This window comes from Harpegnathos saltator, unplaced genomic scaffold, assembly GCF_003227715.2.
Source record: "Harpegnathos saltator strain DR-91 unplaced genomic scaffold, Hsal_v8.6 scaffold47, whole genome shotgun sequence".
Taxonomy (NCBI): Eukaryota; Metazoa; Arthropoda; class Insecta; order Hymenoptera; family Formicidae; genus Harpegnathos; species Harpegnathos saltator.
Window position 1 is genome coordinate 347,665 of NW_020230283.1, and position 13,997 is coordinate 361,661.

A 13,997-nucleotide genomic window follows, 5' to 3' on the forward strand; every position below is an offset into this window, starting at 1 on the left:
GTCGCCTCCACGGAGGATCCTTCTTCATTTCCTTTCGACGAAAAGTAATTATTTGAAAGACGATATGTACCGTCGGATCGTCTCGCGTTACACGCAGGCCGACCACCGACTGCCGGCCGAGCGAGCGCTCGGAAAACTTATATGCCCCCCCTCCCCCCCCCCACCTTTTTACGACCTTGTTTTATTACACGTGCAGAACACGTCGTTCTACTCGAACTGGACTATCTCATGCGAGCATGCGTTTTTAATGGGCTGGCGACGCGATAAATACACCGCATCATTAATACCTACCATCGTTCAGCTTTCGTGATGATCCTCTGGGAGACACGAGAGACGTCTCTTTACTCTTTAGACTTGATCGAGACGATCCATCATTCACGGTGAGATCCCGGATGGTAGTTTCGGCCGCCCAGCTCGGTGTTCGTGTACTTCGTCATTATTTGACAAATAATCATGAAAACCTCATGAATTTTTGATCACTCTTTGCGGATCTCTGCGTGCTTTCTTATCTCGTATTAAAAAAATTATTATGTTGATCCAAACGTTTGAATAGTTTATAGACAAACGAATTTTTAACTAAGCTCTCAGCCAAAAATTGTAAATAATTTGCAGCTATGTGGCTTCATTATATTGTATTATATAATAACTTATATTTAAAAAATTATATATGAATACATAATACAAAATAAAATACATAATACTATTCAAAAATATTCTTAATGGTAATAAGTTAATAATATTGTGATATGAACTTAAAAATGAACTTAAAAATGTTTATAATTCAAGAAACCAATAAACCTTTTTTTACAGTAATATTAATAAAGTAGTATGCAAATCATATGCGGGAGCTCTAGGAGTCGTTCAAAATGAGCCTTGTAAAAAGATAGCTTTTGTACAAAATAACCTTTGAGAAAGAATCCTATTAGTTTAGAAACTTTCAAGACGCTTCTACGTATTGCAAGAAAAACTCTCATAAATAGTTACATAATTATTACGATAATATATGGTACCAGTCTTAAAGTCTCTCCGTGGTTGAAAGGACCGAAAGTTATTTCGCCTGCTATACATAGGACAATAACTTTCCTCAGTAAGATTCCTCAACGTAGTTTTGATCTCTTGCGCAATAGACTCCGATGTTGATATAAAAAAATTTGGACATCTCAGTGACGACAATACATCGATCAATGTCACCTCATCGTGCAAATCTACATCGAATCTTATGATCACATTTGGTCGCTTGTTCAATGGATTGTTTATGTATTCGTGGTGTAACATACGACTAAATTCGAACTTAAGCGACCGTCCGTGCTCCTTGCATTTGCGACAAAGATCGAAGCAGCTATTTTCGGCCTTGGGTTCTAGTCCTATTAACACGACCGTTAGCTCCTTTATCTCATGTAAACCATGAAGAAGAAGTTCCCAGGCCGCTGCGTAATCTGCCTCGAGGTAGCTTGATGTTATTACGTGACACACAAAACATTGAGTATGTCCGTTTAGAATGTCTATCTCTGCTTTGATCATCCCATAATACACTGTTAACGGTGTCGACACGAAGTCGGTGTAGAAATATTCCTTACTTGTCCAGAATTCAGGAAACATGACCCAGCAACAATAATTTTTCACAAAACTCTCCATGTCGTCAACATGTCTCATATCGTCCGGGAAAATAGAGAAATCATAGTCAAACTTTATCCCCGCGAGTCTCATTTCTAGGTTCAGGCAGAACGTTAAATCCGGACAATGCTTATTATGCTTAATTAGAAATTGCTGCTCGTGTTGTTCGCAATAGCTGGCGGAATAGCATATGTTACATACTTTGAGATCAAACTCCTGAAAACAGACGTAACATGATTTTGCAAACATAATCATCTCCTCTTCGCATGGCATTAATAGGCGTCGCATCTCTTTCTTCATTATCCTCAGAAGGTCCCTCCTTGAGTTGACCCAATCGACTCTACTTGGAGAATACTTTTCATATTTGCTACGTAATCGTAAAAATTTCTTCATATTTACGCAGAACTCCGTGTGATCTTCTCGATGCAGGTGTTTGTGTTCGACGCTGCAGTAAGAAATCGAAAGGCACTCGTTGCACAATATCAAATTTCCACCATTTGTTCCCTTGCAAACGTGACAAAGGTCCGGATAGAAAAAATTATTATAAGCATCAGGCTCGGATAAATTAGGCGGTATTACGTCTGCCCAATCGTTGTTCCAGTTATTCTGCCTCATCATGATATATATTCACCTGACGGAAACAAATGATACTTTCCTGTAATCTCTTACTTTAGAAATAATGCGCGTATGTAATACAGTAATACAGTACCTTGGTACAGTACCTTAGAAATAAGAAAGTTTTCCAAACACAGCTCAAATGTACCACTGATGACTGTTTGGAGGAAATCCGCAATATATTTATAAATATTCTCGGGTGCGTGCGCGCGTGCGCCTCAGTTATTGTTTATACGCTGAATCGTATTCGACGATGTAACGGACTACAAATATTATATTCGTTACCAAGTTGAATGTCGCGCGAATAAACACACAATACGAAACGCTAACAATATAATATACATTCTGTTACGTATTACTCTCCGCTCGTTTGCACTGCTGAACAGCTGGCGATTCTGATCTCGCTGCGATCATAAATTTTTTACGTCCACCAAGCATGCGTTTACATTCGCGATTAAATTCCGTAAAATAAAGACAATCGTTGTTGCATCAAGTTTAATATCGCGAAAGTAATCCGCGGTATCGTATTGCAAGCATCTTGTACCTCGCGATTATTCCGTTCGCGAAGTGAATTGAAGCGCGTTAATTTTGCGCTAAGCGCTAATCTGTCTTCTGTGTTTCTGTGTTTGCAAACTTTGATACATTATTCACAATTCGCGAGTCGCGAATACGTTGTCAAAAAATCGTGACTTATCGTAACGTGCACGCATAAAAAAATATATCATGTATTTGAATAAATGTCCACTATTTTTCAAGTTTTTCATAAGTTTCCAAACTTATTATGAGCGTCATATTTATTTCTCGGCAGAAAGATGGGAAAAATTTGTGGAAAACGGAGGGAAATATTTTGAGTTATTAAGGTGTTCGTTCATTATCTTATTTAAATAAATCGGTTTTTGAGAATAAAAATCCTCAAAACCAAATCACACTCCTAATATATTGAGTATTGGACTTAATTTTAAAGGATTTACAAGAGATGGCGCAATGAGCACCTAATGGCATCGGCCCATACTGAAGCCAACTTCATATGAAAGCCCTGTCATTGGGCTTTAAGAATCAGTATATTTCATTTGGTCGTAGTGTAAATAACATATTTTTCTAGCGCATTCAATATGTCGAGTTTTATGCCAACGAAACGCAATTTGCGGGAAGCGTTATTTTTTTGTTTCCATTTGAAAAAATCGAAAAGCTCAAAGTCTTCGTTTGTTGTCCGAAGCTTATGAGGATTATGCTCCATCGATCTCAGCTTGTTTAGATGATTCAAAAGTGGAGATTTTGATTTGGAAGACAAGGAACGCCCTGGTCAACCGAAAAATCGGCCTAAGATCGACCAACACGATCTCGGTTCCTTCTCAGGACACTCGGAGTCGGATGAAAAACGAATCAACCTCGAATCAGTCGTGGAGTTCGTGACTATAAGCGGCGACTGCAGGGGTAAAGCTGTATTTAACCACTCCATGCGGGCCCGCGAAACGGCATGAATTAATGACGCACTAACGGCCGCGCGGCGAAGCCGATTCCGCGTCATTCGATCGCGATACGTCTGGCCGATTCATAAACCACCCTCCAGCGATGGCCTCGCGCTCCGCGTGGGTGTTTTCCTACATTACGGCGGGCGGCCTCTGCGTGCCCACGTAACACGCGTGTGCGTGACTCGCGGTGCGTTAACGGAAGCGAGTAAAGCTCCGCGTTCGCAATCTGATTGGCCGGACCTTCTCGTAATTGCCTGTAGATCCCAAATCGCGATTAGCCGGGAAATTAATACGATTCTGGATCCACGATTTATGCGAGCCGGCCGTTGGATTATGCACGCACCGTGTCGGTAACTCGTGCGTAACCGCGTCGCGCGACGTTCAAGGATCCGTCCGACGAGAGAGCGAGAGAGAGAGAGAGAGAGAGAGAGAGAGAGAAAGAAAGAAAGAGAAAGAGACAGCAGCGAGCCCTCCCTCGGTGGAGGCTAGTTCCTCGCTTATCGTCGACGATCGCGCGTCTCGAAACGTGATATCGTGCTGTTTCCGAGCTAGTAGTCATTTAGCGGATAAACACATGTTGAAGGTGAGCAATAACGTCGGAGCTAATACTTCCACGGCGTGCAGCCGGAGGAAGCGCTACTCGCAGTCCCGCCGTTCGTATCTCGTTACGTGCGGAGGGACGTACTTTGCCCCGAAGAGATCCGTTAAAACACTGTCCGTTTAATGTGTATCGCTGCGCCGTTTGTCTATTCCCTTTTCCCGCTCAGGCAGGAATCACGAATCCCGCCGTCCGCATCGCACGCGAGCAGAAAAAGCGCCGTCGACGTCGAGGCCTCGGTGTTGCCGTTGCCGCGGCGGTTGGCCTCACATTACTCTTCCGCCGCGGCCGCGGTGAGTGCTTTTCGACAGAAAGAAGCGAAAGAGAAACGGACGCATCGGGAGGGCAGTGAAAAAGCGAGATTCCGCCAGGACGGCGAGACAGAGTGGCTCGCAGAGAGCAGAGAGAGAGAGAGAGAGAGAGAGAGAGACAGGTATCGAGCTCGTGGTTAGCAAATCGCGTAGCGTTAAAGGGTGGCCGGTACGCCATCCCCGACGACTCGGGTCAACAGGCATTGTCCGGCGGAATTACCACTAGCGGGCGTCTGTGATTAAATGCTGCCGTCCCTCCACCTCTCGTCCCTCCAAGAGGATCCGGGGAGGAAGTGGAGGGCCGGGGAGCGAGAGAGGAGAGTGGAACAGGGAAGCTACAGCGCTCAGCGGAGAGTGTGCGAGAAGGAGAGCGACTAATGGAAACGATGAGGGGAACAGGCGGTGGGGCGAGGGGGCAGCGAAGGGGAAGGATGGGAGACAGACAGAGAGAGAGAGAGAGAGAGAGAGAGAGAGAGAGAGAGAGAGAGAGAGAGAGAGAGAGAGAGAGAGAGAGAGAGAGCAGAGGGATACGTATATACCTATATGGGGGCTGCCGCCGCGTCCGTACACTTGCATACCTATACCTTGCTGAACCCCTCGACCCTTACCCCCATACGGAGATGGATAATGCCCATTGTTTCGAGCATCCTACGCATCCTTGGTCCAGGACGCGATATCTAGGAGCCTTCCTCGAATGCTTGCGCCGCGATACGATAGGTCCAAATGGTAGCTAAATACCCGCCTAAACGCGACCACAACTAGCAATCCTCCGGCAGCTTCCGCATCCGAGCCTCGGGCCGCTCGAGCAGCCGCACCGGATACCTGACGATCGGCATTCAGGTGCAAATTGGGCACGCGCGGCCATGAATGTCGTCTGTGATTTCCGACCGACCTTCCGAGCGCTCCATCATGTTGCTCGTTAAGCCGCGTCTCATTAGACGGAATTCGCGTCGGTCATCGGGCGCGATTGAGACTCGGTGCAACGAGTCGAGGAATAAGCTTGTCTCGTTAATGTCAGCGTTAATATCAGTAATTAAGATACCGGAGTAATATCAAAGACCCGACAGAAAGGAGAGAGGAGGGAGGAGGGTCGACAGGTGGGATATGATCGAGTTTCTATCTTGCGGGAAGTGATTCAAGACGGCGGTAGGGGTGGCGGTAAAGGGTGCGGACGGGGTTTTCTTAAAGAAACAGGCCGTCTCGCAGGTATTTGTTGTAAACCACTTGTATGTACAAATATGACCAATATCTATACAACATACTTTGTTTCTTACGTCCTCTTTGTTAATGCCGTATATGTAATGACTACTCTATGTACAAAAACTCGTCTCGCGTTACAAATCCGCGCGTCGTTACGTCGCGTGGCAGTGTGTGTGTGTGTGTGTGTAGTGACTCCTCTCTTTCTTTTCTTTCTCTCATTCTCCGTAATCTCTTAGATCCATGGCCCCAGGCGGCTCTCGAGTACATTGGCCGCGTCGACGCGCCCCATCAGTCTTAAATGGTTCAGCAAATCCGCCAGAGCCGTAGCTTCGCGATGTCTGGCCTCCCACAAGTCCAGAATATGCTCGGTCGGACTCGCCTTCGTCGCGAAGTAGTCAACGTATCTGCATATCAGAGTGCCGTGTGTCGGTTGTTATATGTTTCTCTTACGCGAAAGGATCGCGGGAGGGGGGGGGATTAAAGAGAGACGAAAGTCACTTTGTTGCGTTTTAACAAACTCCGAACACTCACCGATCCACTTGCAATCTCTGTGCCAGCATTCTCCAGTCGTTGCCGCGCGCGCTTGGCGGATCCAGACATTGGCATAGTTGCTTCCTCAGCGTCTTGGAAAATCTGCAATGACCGGAAGTCTCTCACTGCTTTCGTCCTTATATTCGCCATTTATCGTCTATTCGACGTAGAAAAGTGTCACGAGTGTATACCTGAAAGGTCTCGGAATGACGGATTCCGTGGACCTCGTCGAGCTTTTGCTCCGCAGGACAACGGAGGATTCCGCTTTACCGTTCCTCTTGCCGTTCATATTGTTCCTCTTCACGAGGTCCAGATCAATCCTCAGCAGCAAGCCTTGATCCTCGAAGCCGCGCTGGCAAGCGCGAAGCTCGAAACCGAGTCTGAGGTCGCCGACGATTTTCTCTATCCTGAAGGAACGCCGAATGCTGGTCCTCGAGGACGACCAGATGCGCCGGTACGGTATCTCCTGCCGCTCCGCGAAGCCGCTCTCTCGATCCTCGAGGTCGACGCGAAGCGAGGTGCCGCTAGCGCGAAATCCGAGGGTGCCGTGATCGATATGGCTGCTGCCTAAACGACGTTCCTGCGGAAGGATTATGCGCGACCGTGTAGAAATAGGAAGCCAGAGGATATTTTAATATATCGCTTAGCTCTCCTTGCTCATCCCGAAAGAAAAGCTTCGGTTCGTGCTTCAATAATTTTTTGCCACGGTGAACTTTAAGGTGAAAAGTTCTACGCACAGAAAAGAATACACTGCACTTTTCAGATAAATGTTACTCGCGTTTCACGCGTTTCAAAATTATCACCAAAGTTAATCATAATTCTTTACTCAAAATACATTCCGAGTTTTAGTAAGTTTGATATTACAACCGAGAATCAAGAATATTACATTTTAAAATGTTACATTAGAAGAATGTTAAATTAATACAAAAATTCAATTTGTTTTTCCTGCGCAAAATATATTTCTCCCTGTGTGCAAATAATAAAAATTTATTGATCGAAAAAAATGTTTAAATACATAATAAGAAAAAATAAAATAGAACGGAAGCAAAAAATAAAAAGCAATGACTGAAGTAAATGCAACGGCAAACAAATAAATGCGTAAGTAGATAAATAAATGAAATAAATATAAATGAATAAGACAGATGATTCATAAATTACCATAAATAACGCACAAATGAGCATCGAAAGTGTAAGATAAAGCGACAAAGCTTGGAGCATTAAAGTCAAATTCAACTGAAAAATCAAACCGATTTGTTTACCCGATCCACCAATTTATAACTATTGGGTGAGTGCAAAAGTTCGTGCGGAGTTTCAATAGATGGAGTTATAAGCGTCGTAAAGTGTTGTCATTAATACTTCCATCTACATATTATATAACGTTGGAAAGGTGACGTCTTCAGCTGTTATTAAAAAAAAAATCATTTGTTTTCATACAAACTGCTTCGAGAAATATCACTTTAAAAATGAGTATCGATAAGGTGCATTTACGGCATGTTATGCTTTACGAGTTTCGGAAGGGAATAAACGTTGCCGCAGCCGTAAAAAACATTCAGGATGTTTATCAGGATGAAGCACCAGCTTCGAACTGTGGAAAAATGGTTTGCTAAATTTCGGCGCGGAGAATTTAACCTTGAAGACGAGCCACGCTCTGGTCGACCTTCTGACATTGATGACGATGTTTTGCGTACTTTAGTGCTCAATAATCCGCGAATTTCAACAGAAGAAGTTGCTACAGCACTAAACGTTGACCGATCAACCGCTTTTCGGCGTTTAAAAAAGATAGGATTCGATTTGAAGCTCGATATATGGGTGCCCCATTTGCTGACCGAGAAGAACAAAATCAAGTGAATTTCTGCAGCCGTTTCTTTACTCGGGCGGCTCAATAACGAGTCGTTTTTGGATCGACTAGTGACGGGCGATGAGAAATGGGTCCTCTACAACAATGTTCAGCGCAAACGGACATGGAAACAATCAGGTGAGCATGGTGACGCAATGCCAAAGGCCAGTTTGCACCCGATGAAGGTGATGCTCTCTGTTTGGTGGGATTGCAAGGGCATAATCTATTTCGAGCTTCTCCCCGCTGGCGAAACGATTGATTCGGACAAGTACTGTCGCCAATTAACCAATCTGAATCGAGAAATAAAAGAGAAACGTCCGATTTTGTCAAATCGCAAGGGAGTCGTCTTTCATCACGACAACGCCAGACCACGCGTTTCGAAAAAGACGCTGCGCAAACTGAAGAGCCTGAAATGGGATGTCGTAACGCATCCACCGTATTCTCCTGATATCGCACCATCTGACTATCACTTGTTTCGGTCATTGCAAAATTATTTAAATGGAAAAATCTTTGACTCTTTGGACGCCTTAAAAAACGGCGTCTCTTCGTTCTTCGAATCTAAACCGCGCAGTTTTTATGATCGAGGCATCCGTATGCTGCCAGAACGTTGGGAAAAGATTATAGAAAACGATGGAGAATATATCATTGATTGAATAAAGATTTTTGTTTGCCTAATCACTGTGTGACTTTTACTCACAAACTCCGCACGAACTTTTGCACTCACCCAATATTAAACACGCACGTGCACATTAAACGACGAAGAATTATTCGCAGAAGCTCAACGACAAAGGATAAAAATTCCATAAAAGTTTTCACGCGAACTCTCCGACGGAGAAAATTTCCATCGAATAATACACCATACCATATCGCATAACTGAAATGTACTATTTATATATCATATTACAACAGTTTATATATTGTAACAAATGATGAATATTAATTAATAACAATTAATAAATTATCTGCGTTCGGATATCTTTACAATATAAACATTTCTGTCGCACGTAAAATAATTTCCACCATTTTTCTATTATTCTCAAACGTTTTGAATAATAGAAGTACATTCTAGCAGGATAAATTAGTAAGTTAATCTCTAAACTTTCGGGAATAAAGTCTCGTTCAAAATGAGCGAACACCGACAACACCTACCCTCGAAGCGATAATGAAAGTACCACTCCTCGAAAGCGCAAGAGTCAATATTTCACTCAAGCTTAGAACGGATCCTAACTCTGCAGCGAATATTTCAGTCGATTGTAACAAATATATTCCTGTGCGACTGTGGAGTACACCAGATCACTCTCCGCTTTGGAGAGGAAATATTCACTCGACGTTTTAGAGTATAAGATTCCATATATAAGCGAAGCATCGCATGAATTCCACGGTGAGTCGACGATCGCTCAACATATTTTGTGCAAAATTTCACTTCAAGAAATTTCATCACATTTACAGACTATTTTCCCGGTGTGTAAAAACATTAACCTTCATTTGAATAGAAGAACCTTCGAAGCTTCTCTTTCATTAAAAACCAAATATGATAAATATAATAGTATAAATAATCTATTATATACAGGATGTCCGGGATGTTTTGGAAACGAAAAATTTCGAAGATTAATCAGACCAAACTGAGAAGAAAAGTCAAGTACCATTTTGCAAAAATCACAATAGTTATTAAGTTATTAATGATTAAAAATGACTACATCTATAGGCTCTTTTAATCGATAACTTGAACTTGAAAATTTACATACTTTGTAAAATGGTACAAGACTTTTTTGTTCAGAACAACCTAACCTACAATTATATGATGGCTATTTTGTCTAGCCATAGATACGAGTATATTGAACCCTGAATCTTGAACCTGTCGCTATAATTGCAGGTCATTCTGAACAAAAAAGTCCTTTACCATTTTGCAAATAAGTACGCAAATTTTCAAGTTGTAAATTAAAACAGTTTCTAGATATGGCCATCTTCAATCGATAATAACTATTATTATTTTTATATATTATACTTCTATATGTTATAAAATACTACATGACTTTTCTTTTCAATTTAATCTGATTAATCTTCACAATTTTTCGTTTCCAAAAGATCCTGGACACCCTATATATTAATGTTTGTATTAATGTATATATTAATGTATTTTATTAAATAAATTGACTTAAAAGAAGTAAAATATTTTAGAATTGTTAATTTCAGCTGTGCGGAATAATTCTACACTGAATAAATAGCCTATCAAATACAGAGTGGGGAAAAACGGTCGGAGACTATCTGAATAACTTTAAAAGTATGCAACATAGGAAAAAAAGTTAAATACAGAAGTAAATTTTAAGCAATTATATAATAAAAAATAATGCTTTTCATTTAAAAAATCCTCGGTGACCTTCCCATAAACTTAATAACGCTGTTCAAGGTCATACTAGTATTGCTATGTGACGCGTCGCTTAAAACCCTACAAACAACTTCTATATATGTAATATATTTTTTCCTATCTAGTATATTTTCAAATTTTCAATTATGCCGATTTTTTTCCCCAATCTACATATTAGTGTTATGAAATTTTACTAAACAAATAAACTGAGTTAAAAGAAGTAAAATATTTCAGAATCATTCAATTTCAGTTTTTCTCCGTATTGAGAATATCTGTTAGACCTCTGTTCGTTGTATTATAAAATCACTCTATCCTGATGATGATTAATATTTTCCAGAAAGAAAAAAATTTCACGCCGTGACGCCGGCGTAACGAATCTTTTGGCGCGAGTTGTATAAGAAAAAACATAAGTACCAACGCTTGGACACGTATCTAATTCTTTCCGTGCAACGTGAAGTTTCAACAGTGCGCAACAATAGAGAGAGACAACAACATGAAGAAAGCGCTCACCTGCTCGCTGACTAGCTTGAACGCCGCCTTGGTGTCTTCGAGCACGTGGCACCTGACGTAGTCGCGCTCGCGTGACACGAAAACCGCCAAGCAGAGGCGCTTGACGGCCAAGCCGGGCGCGACCACGGAATTCTCGCCAGCCACCGCGTACACACTCGGCGTCTCCGTGACGAGGAACACGCCAGCATGGTCGAGCTGCGCGAACGGCTGACCCGGCAGATTCGTCGGGTCGCCGCCCAACATCAGCACCTTGCGCCACACCGTCGCACCGGACGAGCTCGAGCCGCTGGACGAGCTCGCGGAGTTGGTCGAGCCGGTCTCCAGGTCGATCTCCGCGGACCACAGACTCAGCTCCCAGTTGCCGGTTCTCAGCTCGGCGCAGTGCTCGAACTGGAGGATCACAGGCTTCACGAGATCGACGCCCGGCGGGCCGCAAGCCACCACGGCGGACAGCAGAGTCAGCCCGGGTGGGAGGTTCGGCCTGAAGGAGTTGTCCCCGAGCACGGCGAGGTGCAGGCTGTGCCGACGACCGCGCGAGATCGCGCCTTCCGGTACAGACATCGAGACGCCCACCTCGGGCACGACCAGAAGCGCGCCTTGCTCGTCGATCAAGGCTCTCACGATGAAGCCGTCGCCGGCGCGGTCGTCTTCCGCCGACAGCCGTTCGTCTTCGTCCGGCCGGTCGTCGTCGTCCTGCTCGTCGTCGTCCTCGTTGGTGCTCTCCGGATTCGCTTGGCACGTCGAGCCTGCTTGTATGTTGACTTATAAATCGCTAACGGGCGACGAGCGCGGAAGTGGATCACTTCTCGTGTGTGAAGCTTCAATTCCCGGGAATTTATCGTACAGAGGGTCTCTGATCAGCCGAGCGTGAGCCGACGATCGTGCGCGGTTAGCTGAAGAGAAAAATACTCCACCATCTGGCGATCGTTTTACTCGTGCGATAGTTGTGAAGAGAATGATTTAAAGAATATCAGCAAGTGAATGCGCGATCGCGAACGATGAGACAATTTCTCCGTAGACTTTTCTGTTCTGAGAATCTGTCTTAAGAATGTCTCGGGTTAATTATTATGATTCATTCACAGACAGTCGTTAACTTTTTAAATAATTCTTATATCATCTGTCTTCTCTTTTGTTGCAATTGGCATTAACAATGTGTAAATCACTAATACATTGTGACATTGTATAAATTATTAATAAATATTAAAAATGATGAATAACGAAACAAAATAAAATGAAACATTCAAGTAATTACACAATACCGTGTAATAAGGAGTCTCAAACATATAAAATATGAAACAAATACGTAATAATTTCGATGATATCCCAGGCAGCACAAGGCGACCTCAAAGTAATGCTGAATAGGTCCAGGATGTCCTAGGATATTTTCAGGATACTCTTGAGATATTTTCAGGATATTTAGTAGTGTTATTGTAAATATTTAAATCGTTTTCTCTTCGTCAGGACATCCAAAGTATATCGGAATAAAATTTGGATAGCCACAGGATATCTGGAATGTTCGTCCTGGATGTCTTTAGGATTGTCGGAGGATGTCATTGTGCTATCTGGGATCTCTATACTTGAAATTATTTTGTGATTTTGTGATAATTACTGCTGTTGTAATTACAACTTTATTGTTGTAATTACGATTTTATTGTAATTATAATTCGTTGTATTGGATAAGTGTCCAAATTTTGAGAGATTTTCCCCAAAAGTATCTCCAGTTTTATAGCAGCATTTATAAACATGTAGATGTATAATGTACCAAGGATAACAATAGCGATTATTTAATAAATTGTATAAACTGATTTTGATAAAGATACACAGCTTATTCTTCTACCCAAAATCCATCAAAATGTTTTCACCCAACCAGTAATTACCATCATACTTAAAATTTTGTTGCAATTATTGCACTTGTCTTTGAAACTTCGTCGTAGTACAATATTTTTTTCATTATTTTTAATAAAGTTACTTTATTACTTCACTTAAATTACTTTATTTTTAATCAAAGTATTTTAATAAAATTATTTTTAATAAAATTACTCCTTATTTTTAATAAATTGTTTTTGTCCAAAGTCTATCAAAACTTTTACACTCACCTAATAATTATCGCAATACTGTCATTGCAACTTTATCGTACTATGATACATGTCCTTCTTTGTTTTTAATAAAATTACTTAGCCCATTTTTTCTGTAGAAAATCCACTAAAACGTTTGCATTCATCCAGTAATTATAATTTTGTAATAATTACCGCAACTGGCGTTGCAACTTTGTTGTACCACAATATTTCCTCCACATAGAGGAGGACTGTCCCGTTCAATAGAAAACGCGCTGCACATGAGCATCGGCACACGGTAAGGATGGGCGATACAATAGAAAATATCGTATCGATATTTCATATCGATACGTATCATAAATAGAAATATCGATATATTAAAAATATCGAATACAAAATGTCGATATTAGTAATATCAATACCACTAATATCCTTATTTTTGACTTTGTATGTACCTACTATATATTTATTTATTGATTTATATTTGTTTATATTAAAATCTATTATAGTTACCATTTTTGGAATGCGTCAGAAATAGATGTATTCCTAGTCATTTCATAGGAAAAAAGGAAAGAATCCAATTACATTGACGAATTGCTCAACCGTTGTATAACCTATATTTTCTGAACGCAGCCTTATATTTAAGTCCGTCTTAAGTTCATGTTTAGATACTATGTAGCCAATGAAATGATCCATACAATATCTGAAGATGAACTTAAAACGGTCTTAAATATAAGATCCGACTATGAATACCGGCCTAAATGTGTGCAGATTAAAAATATTATTTGTTTAGTTTCGGCGACATTTTCGTTTAAGACGGAGTACTTTTAACAAATTACATGATATGTACGTAAATTCAGAAAGCTTCTTAAATTACCTGCACTCATAAA

At 41.6% G+C, this 13,997-nt stretch overlaps 2 protein-coding genes across 4 annotated transcripts in view; both read right to left on the reverse strand.

Moving 5' to 3' along the window:
• Positions 1 to 806: 806 nt before the first annotated feature.
• On the reverse strand, positions 807 to 2,395 carry LOC105181077 (uncharacterized). 2 transcript variants are annotated; one of them, XM_011137600.2, is made up of 2 exons: positions 2,337 to 2,395; positions 807 to 2,245 (listed from the first exon to the last, which is right to left on the reverse strand). In XM_011137600.2, the coding sequence occupies exon 2, from the start codon at positions 2,230 to 2,232 to the stop codon at positions 949 to 951; it is 1,284 nt and encodes a 427-aa protein (XP_011135902.1). In that variant the 5' UTR covers positions 2,233 to 2,245; positions 2,337 to 2,395; the 3' UTR covers positions 807 to 948. The 2 variants fall into 2 exon arrangements, with proteins under 2 accessions (XP_011135902.1, XP_011135901.1); XM_011137599.2 differs by having other exon boundaries at positions 2,324 to 2,380.
• Positions 2,396 to 5,808: 3,413 nt separating this feature from the next.
• The window catches only part of LOC105181084 (netrin receptor UNC5B), a 33,420-nt gene continuing 25,231 nt past the window's right edge, over positions 5,809 to 13,997 (reverse strand). Inside the window, exons 9-12 of one of the 2 annotated variants that reach the window (XM_025302190.1) lie at positions 11,054 to 11,799; positions 6,533 to 6,921; positions 6,342 to 6,443; positions 5,809 to 6,214 (exon numbers count right to left, since the gene is read on the reverse strand). In XM_025302190.1, coding sequence (XP_025157975.1) covers positions 6,043 to 6,214; positions 6,342 to 6,443; positions 6,533 to 6,921; positions 11,054 to 11,799 — 1,409 coding nt within the window. In that variant the 3' untranslated portion in view covers positions 5,809 to 6,042. The remainder of the gene's footprint in view (positions 6,215 to 6,341; positions 6,444 to 6,532; positions 6,922 to 11,053; positions 11,800 to 13,997) is intronic. The other variant, XM_011137610.3, reaches the window with a different exon arrangement.